Source organism: Spermophilus citellus (assembly GCF_964194105.1).
Source record: "Spermophilus citellus genome assembly, chromosome: 3".
Classification (NCBI taxonomy): Eukaryota; Metazoa; Chordata; class Mammalia; order Rodentia; family Sciuridae; genus Spermophilus; species Spermophilus citellus.
The window spans coordinates 51,575,515-51,589,925 of NC_138184.1; the positions used below are offsets into that span (position 1 = coordinate 51,575,515).

A 14,411-nucleotide genomic window follows, 5' to 3' on the forward strand; every position below is an offset into this window, starting at 1 on the left:
TTCCAAGCACAGGTGCAGTAACCACCTAGGATTCTCATTCTACCTTGCCCACTCACCCCCACCCCCACCCCCACAAAAAGTGGCTAGCTGACAGGCAAATGAGAAGCCTGAATTCTAGGCTTGTTTTTCTAAAATTTTACCACTTAAAAATTTGCCTGCTTCCTGGCTTCCTTGAATGAACCTCCAGACCCCTTATATGCCACCAGCCTCTGCTTTCTAAATTTCAGATGGTCACAATTTACTAGGTCTCATGTACAAGACTTGGGGTGAAGTGATAGTTTTAAAAATCCACACAGAGAGGCTGCTCTCCCAGTAGTCACCTGCATCCCAGGTCCTCTTCAATTGCCTTTCCTTATAGCTAGAAAAGGTAAAAAACACTTATGCTATTAGCTGTTGGGAGAATGTTATCAGCCTGTGCTACATTATTACAAACAATAGACAAGTTTTACATTTCTACTATTGGACCAGAGCCCAAGGGCCTGAGTCCAAACTCCAGGAATACGAATTAAAACCCCCCAGAGCATGCAAAATATCTGCTACCTAAAGTGCATTCAATAAAATTTGTATGAATCTTAACATTGCAGTTTTAAAGAATAATAATAAAAATGTTGGTTCTATGTTTCAAATCAGATTAGAGATACTCGACAAGACACCAAAACCAACAATGTGTTCTCAAGTCAGATATACAGAAAATTGGATTTTAATACTCATGCAAACTATCACATGCAGGGGAGTTTAATATGTAGCAAGAACAAGGACATTTAAAAGAGATACACCTAATTTTGTATCAATAAATGCTTCCTTTTTTCACTTCTCCGTTTGTCCTCTCTGATTTGTCCTCTCTTCCTTCTAAAAAGGCAGAATTTGCCACCTTTTCCTCTTTGACATTCAACTATACTGTTTTTCTACTTTAAGACCTACCACATGGCTCTAGTTTTCTTAACATTTCTCACCTATGGAAATGTTACCATTTCTATGACTAAACATATGCACTACTCAACCTCATAAACAAAGAATCAAATATTCAAGCCCAGTCTATTTCCTAGCCCAGGTTGGTTGAAATACACTATAAGCAAGCAGCAAAGTCTGGGTTAGAATTCTACGCTGCCTTTTAACCCAGGTTCCTTCGACCACATATGGTGTGACTTTCTTTCTTCCCCTAAGACTAACTGCCCTTCTGTTTAATACGAGATTTCCTTCACTTTACTTTCAAAAACAAAAATTTGGTTTCTCCACCAGGGATCATCAGGAGAAAAACAGAATTTAAAATAAAGATTCCTCAGAAGCAATTCCATCTGCAAAGGAAATAGAAAATCACTTTCAAACCTTCTCCAGACCAATGATTCGATGTTTCAAACAACTCATTTTCTTTTTGCTTCTTTCTCTTCCATCTTCTACCTGTCAGGTAATTCTATCTTTTTACACTGCATTTGGTCTAACAAATTCCACCAAACTCATGCTCAAACAATGCATAAAACACTTGGTACTGTTAATCAAATCCTCAAAAGGCCAAAAGTTACACTTTACAGGCACCAAAACCCAAGAGCATCAATCCACAAAAGCAAAAAAGAAGCAATTTAAAAATTTAATAGACATGCATAGGTATTAAAGACCCATAGTACTGTCATATTCATGAGAGATCTGACATCATCATACTCTAGTTTAACTCTTGAATTCATTCTGGGTGTGTGTGTGTGTGTGTGTGTGTGTGTGTGTGTGTATGCATGCATGTGTATTATTTTCAAGCACCAGGATTTAGAAGTGGAATAATTTCTACCTTTTTAAAAACAAGCACTCTTTTCATAATCTGAATGAGAAGTATTAATTTGTACATATGAAGTAAAACTGACAGTAACACAGTAAAAATAATAATTCTAATGATAAAATATAAAATAAAATGGAATATCTAGGCACCCAATCTAATCAGAGGAGGAAAAATACATAAATGCAAGCTATCTCCTTCCAGCCCTGATTTCAGATGCCTCAACTATTATATGAATGCTATGCCAAAATATACTCAAGTATTAACAATAACCTCCTCCTGGTAATATGGGGAATGAAGGTGATTGTTGAAGGAAAATGCAAAGTGCAAAGAAAAGGTTTTCTAAACTACTATATTTCCACACTTTTTTCCTAACAGGCATTGACAGATTGGCTTGAAAAATGGAAGTTTAATGTCCTCTTAAATACAAATGTTGATTTTACAAATTATTTCTGGCTAAAACTCAGATTACATTTCCATCACTTATGTATAAACTATGGGCCTTAATCTTCACCCCACAATCTGTTCTCATCAAAGCATACCACTAGAACAGGAAAGCAAATCATGCAGAGAAGACACATTTTGCTGATTTGCAAACTGTACATCTGACACTCAAAACCAATTTGTTCCAAGCACAGGTACAGTAACACCTAGGATTCTCATGCTACTTACTGGGATTTCAGAAGCAGCAGATTGAGAAGCAGTCTATTGAATTATACAACAAAAAAATTGTTTTAAACTTTCATAAATTCCACTTGAACATTTCTTTGTTTATATATTATCTAAGTTTCAAAGAAATATACCTGCATATATATATAAATATATAGTTTTGGAAAAAAACTAAGAATGGAAGCAATTCATACCTTAAATGTTACAAACAAACTCTATTACAGAGATTGTTTACCCTAGGAATTGGAACCTTGATATTTAGTGAATATGTGTAGATTAAGGTAATGATGTTCATGGTATCTAAATCTACTGACACATTTTACTCAATGTGCTGTGAAATTAAAAGAGAATACATGATATCAGGTAGCTTTTTAAAACTTGATGGCAAGTCATTTTCTAAAGTGCTAAATGATGTAAAGTGGGGCATACTACAACACAGAAAGGCACATTTCGAAACTGATGGCTTAAAGATTATTACATCCAAATCAAACACATTTAACAGGGGTTTCTTGATCTCCTATGTTTTACTAAAGTATTTATTTGCTGAGGAAAGGACAAAGGGAGGGAGGTGAGAAACAACACTATCAATAACCCTCTGATCTCCACCCATGTCTGATGCAGGAGAAGTCATTATTTCCTGGAATAACTTGAGGTTCCAAAAATCTAATGCTATGATGAGATTAACATATTAGTATGGAGAAAGGCTGATCTATCTAAATAGGAAGTGTTTATAGACACTACAATGTCAAAATATTTTTGCACAACCATCTTTTTGTGCAAAGCCATTATTTTGGGCTTTTAAGTGACATGTAGGCTCTAAGCCTTAGAATTATAATGCTAGAGAAAACATGTATACGAGGAACTGGGTCCAAAAGTAAGAGCAGTGGTAAGTTTCCTTAAGCATAATACTTCATCTGTGAAAGGGACCCACAATTCCAGTAAACAACCTACACATAGAGCTACTATTTGAGACAAAAACCACACATACACACAAAATATACAGGCCTATTCCCATAGAAATACATTGTTTTAAAATTAACTATAAATTCAAAAAGGGGAAAAAATTGTTCAATGTCTATTTCAAATTCATAGTAACTTCAATTAACTTAATATCTATTAGATAGCAAAACATCAGGAAACAAACTGGATCCTGGAGATACAAAGATGAAAACCAAAAAATTACAATATGCCTAGTAAATATTGTAAAGATATGTTCAAGATAAAGAAGAGGCCACATGACTATAATTAACTGTCAGGAAAGGAATGAGGACTGAGCAAGGCTTTTTAGAGGAAGTTATCACCTGAAGTGGGTTTTGAGAGATGAAGAGACGTTTGCTGAGCAGGAAAGAAGGGAGAGATAAGAAGTAAAACTGAAGTAAAGAGAAGTATGAGGTATGACTGACCAGTCCAGGGAGGCTGGTTTTACTAGTACAAAAGGTGAGAAGAGGGAAGAAGAACATAGAAAAGCTAGCAGGGACTCAAAGATCACTGTCTTACATCATGCAAAGTAATTTGATTTTCATCTTAGAAATAGAAAAGAAACACTGAAGGGCTTTAAGATAGTGAATGGCAAGACACTCGAACCAACCATTCCCAAAATAGATCTAAAACCAGTTAAAACCCAAAATGCTGATAATACAGTATGGCATGGGAAAATGCAATGACATGAAACTATCATTTTCACATGCAATTTACTTTTACTGAAATAACTTCATTGATTCCATCCATTTAAAACGCTGAAAGAACACAAAATTAAATTGTGTAGTTCTATTAATTATTACTTCCATAGTAGATGACGGGAAATTTTTGATGGCTGAGATTTTAGAATTTCCACCTTTTCTTTTCCATCATACACTCAAATCCAAATGGATCCTCCTGATCATATGCTATATGGTATGGAAGATAAGTATTGCCTCATTCCTTGATGAATTTGGCACATACTTTTAACTGATGGACAGAAAATTGATATAACAGCTAAGATTGTAGCCCAAATCTAGAATCCAGAGGAATTCAGGTCAAAAGGGCTCCTGAATATAAATGCTTAACTACAAAAAGAGATTAGATTAGGTGAAATTAGATAACACATACTAAGAAAATGGCAGCCACTGACTCATGGTAAATCACAGAGGATTTGGGTAACTTTTGGACTGGTGAGTAAAATGAATAAAAGTGACAGATCTCAAAGAACCAAAACACAATCTGAATGGAATACAATACTGACCTCTTATTAGGTGTTATAATATATTTCTCTGCGCTAGCACTGACATGCAGAAAACCACAATACCAGCAAATAAAGAATGCATTTGTTTTGTGCAAGTACAACTTTTGTGCCTCTGTGGGTTTCATTTAAATCTACTAATGACAGCAGTACACTGAAAGATCCAGTTCACTGAAAAGACCCTCATAATTGAAAAAGGGTAAGTATACCCTTGAGAATTCCTTTTCTTCGGTAATATATGGTCCATTATGCAAATAAACATTGCACTTAACATCTATACTTATACCACTTAGGAGCCATTAGAGTAACTTCATCCTATAATGAGTCTGCAGTGAGCTCAAAGCACATATCATCTGACATTAAGGCCCAGGAAGTAGTTGGTAACTACTAACAATTGAGGAATAAAAGCTTATTCAGACTCTGTACTTTTATAAAGCTTAACATAAGGCATTACTTAGTGCAAATTATTCAGTTTTAACTAAACATTGAACACCTCAGCTGACAACTAAATACATCATTTTAAATAAGGCATAAGAATTGCTGACTAACTAAATGTCCTTCAAGTGCAAAACAGAGAAAAGCAGAGCACACAATGCTCACACACCCCCAAATCCTGTATGTCTCTGAGTACACTATAAAGTTTTTTCAACTTAAACTTTCTATGTCTACCTTAGAGATAGTAGTTAGTAATCACTTACATTAACAAGAGACTCCTTGAACTTGATGTGAAGTCTATAATTTGAAAGGGCAATGATGGCATCCTCAGCACGACCCACATACTCTGTGCTCTCTCCATGAAGTTCAAGGAAAGGAACCTTCAAAATGAAGAAACTCTTCAGAGTTCTGAAGCAATTAAGGCCAAGTCTTTAAACAAAGGTCGGGTGAATAGATAGTGCATCCTCTTTAAATGGCCAGTCATCCAAGTTTAAAGTACAGTACATAAGTAAAGAGGACGAGATTATACCCACCTAATTCAAATATAATTATTCAAATCCTGGACTCCTAAAGGAATGATAGAGAACATCATCTCAAATAATGAATTCTAAGAACATAAGTCTTGCTACAATGGTTTCCAGCTTGCATTTCTATAGGTATGGCTTAAAAAAATATGTTTATAAGTCCATCCCTTTAATCCATTAGCTCTGCTACATCGTTACTATGATGCTAAATACATACATATTACAATCCAAAGTGGCCTATGATTACCTGAAGATTCTCATCCTCCCAAATCAGCTGCTTCCTGGGAAAGATCTGATTGGCCTGGATGCACTCAAGACTGTGCCGAGTCTCTTCATCCTGAAAAAAACAAAAATTTTAAAATAAATAACTTCAAAAACTTCTAGTTATCTATATTTAGTTTTTCTGCCATGTCTTCTCACATAATCACAGTAAGAGCCCAATGACCAAGGCAAATAGGCAGAAAAATGCAAGAAAAAAAATATTAATTCCCCAAACTGTTCCATCAACATATTAACTGCTACTATGGTTTGGATAAGTGTCCTCCAAAGGTCCATATGTTAAAGGGCTGGCCACCAGTCTGTGGTGCTACTGGGAGGTGGTACCTTTAAAAGGTGGGGCCTAGTGAGAGGAAGTTGGACACAGTGGGATCTGCCATTGAAGGAGATATTGGGACTCTAGCCTTTGTGTCACCTTTGATTTTTATGTGAAATTTTCATCAATCGAATCTTGAAAGAATATTTAAGAAAAAGTAAAAACTAAATTTCCCAAATTTGAAACATGTGTGAATACCAGCCCTAATTTACTCTGCCCTATATTCCCAAATAAATCTATTTCTGTTAAGGAAATTTCAAAAGAGAACAAAAACTTCTCATCTAAATTGCACTACAATTTAATTCACATTTTAAAAAGTAATGTTACAGGAAGACCCAAAAGAAATGTAACCTGTTAGAAAGCCTGACTCAAAATGATAGTGAAATCTGTTTACACAGATTTTTGAGGAGAGAGGGGAGCAGTGTTGGGAGTTGAACCCAGGACTTGATACATACATACATACATTTTTTTTTAACACAACCATTTTTAAAACAGCAAAAACCACATCATGTTCAACTTATAACCACTATTTACTGAACATTTAGCACATGCTACTTATCACAATGTTATAAATCTCCTCGGGGTGGGGGGGAGTATAAACAATTCTTAGGATTAGAGTTGCTGTTAAATAAAACCATATTACACTACTTTTATCAGTGTGGTTCTTCAAGTGAAGTCTGCAGATCCTATGAGGTCAAAACCACCTTCACAATAATATTAAGGCATTATCTGCCTTTTTCCTACTGTGTTGACACTTTTTCTAATACTCTAAAAAGAATAAGAAGGGTAAACTGAGCACCTTAGCACAATCAAGGCAGACATACCAATTTAACTAAAAATGACCTTGGAAAAGGCAGGAGAAAATTATATGAAATATTATGGTTGCTTCAAGGAAAAATATCTATGTGACTTTCAATTAACAATGAACTAGCCATTTTTTATGCACAATTTTTAATTGAAAGAATAACTGATGGACAAATTGTGGAAATTAAGACTTGGCCATATGGCAGATCTTTTTTCCAAATGACAATATATTTTTTATGCAAAAATTACAATACTGGAAAACCTGTCATCTGCCACCATGAATTTGATAGCTTTCCAATACTCAAAAATTTTGTGATAAAATCAGTGTGATATATCAAATATGATGTTTTAAAAATTCACTATATGTCAACAGTTGAAAGACCTGCATTGCATAATGAACCTATTATTTTCCTAATGACCAATGTATGATATTTTAAATCATACATGGATAAAAGTGCAAGATAAGGGCTGGAGTTCAGGGGTAAAGTGCTTGCCTACCACACTCAATGCCCTGGTTTTGATCCCCAGAACCACACACCTGCCAAAAAATTACAAGACAGATCAAAAACGGTTAAAATAGAACAAAGAGGTTCACTTATAGTTTTAGATTCACACTGCAACTAAATTAAGGAACTACCACTTGTCAAGTTTTGGTGTAGTATTAAAAGAAAATACACGTGATTATCTAAAACACTTTTAAAATATTCTTCACTTTTCTAACTACCTATTTATGTATGGCTGAATTTTCCTCACATTTGAAATAAAACATATTTTAATAGACTGAATGTGAGAGTAGATATGAGAATGTGTCATCTATTAAACCAAGCATTAAAGAGATCAGAAAAATTACACAATTTTTGGATAAGAAGTTATTTTTAATTAAAAATATTTATATTGCCATGTAATTTCTTACTTTTAAATGAGTTTATAAGCATTTGAGAGATTTCTCAGCTTTAATTTCTATTACAGTAAACACAGCAAACATAACCCACATAAACAAGCCCTCTTGGGAGTCCTTAATAATTTATCAATGTAAAAAGAGATGCTGAGACCAAAGGGTTTCAGAACTGCTATTCCAGACTGCACTCTAATACTAAGTAACAATTAAAGCTGTATAATTGGAAAAGCCAAACTTGTCCCAAAACTATTCTCCTATTGTTAATCCATGACAGAAAAAGCCACTCAGAATTTAACAATGACCTCAACCATCATTCTAGCAATCTTTGCTACAAAATGACTAAACCATTTTATTTTGAGACATGAGCTTTTTAAGGGCCTTTTAAAAAGATTAATATTTAAAATTTTTAAATAGCTTCAAATTATAAAAATATAATTTTACAAATGGTTTATAAAATGCTATGAAAAATTATGAAACTTCCATTATTAAATATACTTTTATTATTATTATAAAAAACGTATTTCCCTAGGATTACAAGCATCCCAGGATAATTGTTAAGAAACTATAGCTGATAATCAAATAATTTTAAAAGCAAAATTATATTAAAAAAAAACAACTTTTGTTTATTATGTAGCCAAAATAAAAATGTTTAATGAGGGCTGGGGTTGTAGCTCAATGGTAACGTGCTTGCCTAGTATTTGTGAGGCACTGGGTTCCATTCTCAGCACCACATATAAAAAAAATAAGTGAATAAAGGTCCATCAATAACTAATAATTTTTTTGAAAAAATACTTAAGTGATGCACTTTAATAAGGCTGATATGACAGAGCTTAGTGGTCTCGGAAAGAGTAATTACCTAAAGTGTACTAAAGTCTGTAAATGGCTCCACTCCTATAAACACCAAAATAACTTGTTAGATGAAAAATGTTGAATTATGTCCCATCTGATTGAAATGTATGATATGTCAAGGTCACTGTACTGTCATGTGTAACTAATTAAAACAAATTAAAAAAATAATATAAAAAAAGAAAAATGTTGTGTTGATCTGTACTATATTATGCCTTTCCACTCATTTCGTTTGAAGTCAATTAATGAGTGAAAGAACAGGGGGAAGTGATTTGTTTAAAAAGAACCCACTTTTCTACCATAAGTACTGGCTTTAAAAAAAATCCTACTTTCATTATTAAAAGGTATCTCTTGACTTAAAGAAGGCTTAATGTTTACACTTAAAGGGAATAAAAGGAAAAGAGAGAGAGAATCCTGAATCAAGAAAAATGTTCTCATGAACCAACAGGGAATAGGTAGGAATTGCTATAAAAGAGGGAGAGGGGACAGCTTTTAAAAATTCTTACCTGAAAGTACACTTTAAACATACCTTCTCAGCATCACATTAACTAGCTTTTTAACTCACATAAATGTATAAGGCCTAAACTTTTACTGTCTTTAAGATCATTTTACAGAGGCACTCATTATTTCTTTATGTGATTCCTTGACCCAGTTTTCCACTGACCCTCAAAACAGCTCAGAATTGAAATAATGTAGCAGGCTTTTTAAAAAGAGAAAGAAAAGGAAAAAGGAAAACAAGGGAAAGAGAAGCCATTTACCTATTCATTCTTGCTAGCACACTCACTTTGGTGCTAATCCAGACTAATGTACCTAACCAAAGTAGCTACTGAACACTGAAATAAAATTGTTTTCAACATATGAGAACTGACAATTAAGCCAGCAAGACAAGAACATGTAGTACTTATTTTCAGTTAAATCAAATAAATGCTCTTTTTAAAAAATACTGCCTCAGCTCATATTACCTATAAGGCTTCAGAAAAAATGTCCCCCTGGGCTGGGGTTGTAGCTCAGTGGTAGAGTACTTGCCTGGCAAGTGTGAGGCACTGAGTTCGATTCTCAGCACCACATATAAATAAATGAATAAAATAAAGCTCCATCAACCTCTAAAAAAATACTTTAAAAAAAGAAAGAAAAATGTCCCCCTTTACACAGAACTGCATTTAACCTCAAAGATTTAATTAACATTAGGACCAACTAACTAACTGCCTAATTTTATTATAGTCTCTGTGATTTTACAGGTATAAAAGGAAACCCAACTTGACACAGTTAATAGGGAGGGAAACTGGGAAGAGGCAGAACTGGAAAGTAGTGGTGTGATAAAAAGCTGGGAACAGATTTTGCTTAGGCTATATGCACTTATTCATTAGTATTAAAATATGCATTCCACGTTGTTGATTTCCTGGTATTACTCAGGAATGCCAGGTGATGTAGAATCTGGTATTTCTTTGGCTCCACCTAGCTCTATAAAATTAGAAGGGTCACTTGCAAAATCCCGAAAAGGGATCAGTCAACCAGAGTTTCAGGCTGGTTTCTGCTACTGGCTAAATTGTGCAGGTAAGAAAGTTAAGTACATACTTCAGAGGAGAAGTCAACATTAAATATAAATATTTAAAGCACATAAGAGAAGCCTGCTGACCAATTAAGTCCTATGAACTAAATCTATATATATAGTGTTCATGTTCAAAAAATGTAAAAGTAATCACCGGTCTTCTTACTGTCAGTATTGTCCATACATTATTCTTGGGGCTAGTATTTATAGTCATTGAAAATATATTTCCCCCCCCCCCAAAAAAAAAGAAAATATATTTCCCTTGCTATAATCCTTGAAATTTGGTCAAAACAATTCAAAGGGCTAGGAAGCACAGAGTAGGAATCAGATAAAACAAGTAGCCATAAACTGATAGTTACTGCAACTGATATATATGAGAGTTCACTACAAATTCTTTCCTCATATAGTCTATGCTTAAGATTTTCCATACTGAAAATAAAAACATCTTTTCATAATTCCTGGTCTCTCAAAGAGACTTAAATATCATTTTAGATCTTTTAAGATTACAAGAGGCAGGAGAGAATGTTACCTTCAGATTACTACAGAAATATACATCAAAAACAAAATTCAATGCTCCTTTCTTACACAAAACTAAGGATTAAGGATGTACAATCTGAATGTTAAAATAATATGGTATATTAAATATATACCATATGAGTGGATCAAAGGCTCAATAACTTGCAAGATATTATGTAGCTAGTAAAATGATCTTTAGGAATCCAGTAAATCAACATGGGAAAACGTTTAATGCACTGAATGAAATGAGAAAAAGACTTCATTATGTTATTGTAACTATATATGTAGATATATGAATGACAAGGACTACTTAGGAAAACATACAACCATAAGTTCTGGTGGTAGAATTACAAATGAGAATTAAAAAAAAATTGTTATAATGTTTTATGTGGGGGGCAGGATGCACCACGGTCAAGCTGTTCGCCAACCATCACACATAGAGGTATCTCCAGAGCGTTTCTGCAGCACAGGGGCAGGAAGTACACAAGGAAGATAGTTGGGCACCAAAGAGATCCCAGCAGCACCAAGAAGAGGACCATGCTATTTGTTTCTAGCTATGTGGTATAAGATGAAGGACAAAGTCTCCATATAGAACAGATCTGCTTTCATAAGCCCATAATTTGATAAACATTAGCATTGGCATAGCATACCATATAAATACAAGGCAAGCACTTTTTCAATTCATTAAAAACTGAGACCCAGCACCACCAAAAAAAAAAAAAAAAAAAAAAAAAAACCCTGAGACAGGTAGTAAAATAAAATGTAGTCTAGAGAATTAACAGTAAAAGTTCATCAATGTTTCGGTACAAGAAATTAGAAAGTTGTAATGCCCACAAACTAAGAAAAAAAGAGTCTACCTTTAAGAAGGGAACAGTTACCTTTCTCCTCTTTTTCATATGACATTTCTGCACAACTACTTTTTTTGTTTTGTTTTACTATGTTTTTAATTTTAAAAGCATTTTCCATACACATCCCTAATCAAGTTTGAAATTAACATGGTCTTTTCAATTCCTTTTTTGTGCACCAGCATGAAACAGTTTGGATCTAGGAAACACCATAAGGTAAAAACAGGACAATATTACAGAGAATCATTTTTCTCTTAAGATCTGAAGTGCTGTTTATATGTCCTCAAGATTAATAAAAATGTGTTGGCTTGTTGCTCCATCTTCTCTGCCTTTCCTGGACCCTAAATGGTCCAGAAATCACTGAACTGTCCATGATATGTTCTTTTCAGTCAAAGATTCAAGCAGGGGAATGCAGATCTGCTGCCCTACTACCGAACCAAAATACTGCTTTGAAGAGACATAGATAGGCTGGGGATGTAACCCAGCGGTTGAGCACTTGCCTAGCATGTGCTAAGCCCCGGGTCCAATATCTAGTACTGAAGGGCAAGAAAAGAGGGTGGGGGGAAAGAGAGCAAGACTCATAGGAAATATAGGGAATTGCTTTGTGAGGTAACACATGTTAGCTAGCGCAATGTAGCCATTCCACAATATAATACACACTTCAAAGAACATTGCACACAATATACATAATTTTGTCAATTAAAAAAAGTAAAGACAATTCAGATGAAAAAATCATTGTCACTATATCCTACTTCCTAGAAATTTCTTTTTCTCTCTTTTCTTTTTTCTTATTTTGGTACTGAGGATTGAGCCCAGAGCCTTGGGCTACTACTGAGCTATACTCCAGCCCAGTTTCCTAGAAAAGGAATGAAAAACCTAGAGTCCAGGAACCATATGTTATTCTTTGGTTCCATTCATTAGCTGATTTAAAATGAGACTTAGTGTCTAGGTCACAGAATTCAAGTTAAGAGAAATGAAATTGCTCGATACACTGGAGTACCCTATCATTACTAATAATAAAAGAAGAGAGATTCTAGGGGAAAGAAAAATGATTTCTAACAAAAACAGAAATAGGTAAGTATGGATTAGTGTTCAGCTGAATTGTCAGAATTGAGTTCAACTCCAATTTTCTTATTTCCTTATACTTACCATGACAGGAGGCCCAGATTAGGAGGAGAGATCCCCGTCCCTTCTTCAGTGTCTGGCAAAGTTCTTCTTTCTCTTATGCTGAGATCTTTTATTTAAAAGAGAGAGAGAGAAAGAGAAAAAGAGCAAAATTGGCAATAGTTTTCCCCTAACTGGCATATCCTAATTAAAGGGACTGCACATATACAAACTAAAAAACTGAACAGAATCACTCAAGAAAAAGTTGAATGTCACCCTGTCAGTTCTCACTAGTCAATTCCAAACTTGATAATGCCTTTGCAAAAATCTTTCTGGACTTAACCTAGTTCTGAAAAAAAGTAGCAAATGCTAACATTCTTACACTGATAGTTGTTAAAAACAAAAAGGCTAAATCTTGGATGAAAGTAATAATTAAAATCAACCTGCAAATGAGAAAACAATATTCTTATAATTTTCAGAATGTTTGTAAGGATCTTCTGTCTATGGGAAGCAAACATATTTAGCAAGCAAAATATGAACAACCTGTTTGTTATTCCAATATTCTATACTCACCTGTGCTAATACTTCCTATCTATCTATCTATCTATCTATCTATCTATCTATTTATTTATTTTTGGAGGTACCGGGAATTGAGCCCAGACTGTTCTCTCACCAAGCTATACCATCACCCTTTTTTATTTTTTGAGATGGGGCCTTGCCAAGTTGCCCAAGCTGGCCTCAAATTTGTAATCCTGGCTTTTGGGGAGGCTGAAGTGTGAGGATCTCCCATGTACTACAGTGCCCAGCTCCTCTTACCTGTTTTATTAAGAACAAAAAAAAGAAAGGGGAAGAATACCCTAGTAGAAATGCAAAGATAGGCTACTAAAGTATTATCTTTAGTAAATTGCTCTTTTCTTTGAATAGATTAGTCTCATGTAATTCTGATTTGCTAAAGTTCAAAAAACAGAGGCTATCCTGGTTAATATTCAATATAAACCATATAAGACAGTGTAAATGACAAAACAGAGGACAGTGTAAATGACAGAAAAGGGGACAAAGAAGTAGCAGGGTCCATATCATACAACGGTTTTGGGGTATTGTGAGCAAGAATAACATCAAATGATTTACTTTCAAGGATTATTCTGGCTAGTGAATCTAGGTAGGGAATAGTTTAGACTATTGGGAATGAGGAAGAAACAGGTGGAAGGTAACTGCAATGATCCAGCCAAGAGACAAGGTAATAGTAATGGAAATGGTGGGATGTTGCTAGATTCTGGATATACTTTGCAAGTATCATCTTCAGGATTTGAGCTCATGAATTAAATTTAAAAGAAAAGGAAGTCTTTTTTTTTTTTTTGCCCCAGCAACTGAAAGCAAGGATTTACTGATGGGGAACATCCATGCAAAGACGGGAGTGAAGAAACAAAGGAGAATCATAAGTTCTATTTCAGACGTATTACATTTGAGATGCACATCAAATATCCAGTTGAAAATGCCAAGTAAAGTGCTAGATAAACCAGACTAGAGATCTGAAAGATGGAAGTCAGAAATATTAATATAAATGTGGGAGACATTAGTGTGTGAACAGCATTTAAGCTGTATAAGTTTAAAGAGAGGCCATGAAGATCATGGACAGGAGCTTGGTATAA

General features: G+C 34.4%; 1 protein-coding gene across 3 annotated transcripts in view; it reads right to left on the minus strand.

Annotated features, from left to right (window-relative positions):
* The window catches only part of LOC308645348 (phosphatidylinositol-3,5-bisphosphate 3-phosphatase MTMR3-like), a 50,992-nt gene that overhangs the window by 20,396 nt on the left and 16,185 nt on the right, over positions 1–14,411 (minus strand). For 2 of the 3 annotated variants that reach the window (XM_081287392.1, XM_081287393.1), the window contains exons 3-6: positions 12,808–12,892; positions 5,856–5,945; positions 5,348–5,464; positions 2,435–2,467 (exon numbers count right to left, since the gene is read on the minus strand). In XM_081287392.1, the coding sequence (XP_081143518.1) occupies positions 2,435–2,467; positions 5,348–5,464; positions 5,856–5,945; positions 12,808–12,810 (243 nt within the window). In that variant the 5' untranslated portion in view covers positions 12,811–12,892. The remainder of the gene's footprint in view (positions 1–2,434; positions 2,468–5,347; positions 5,465–5,855; positions 5,946–12,807; positions 12,893–14,411) is intronic. The other variant, XM_081287394.1, reaches the window with a different exon arrangement.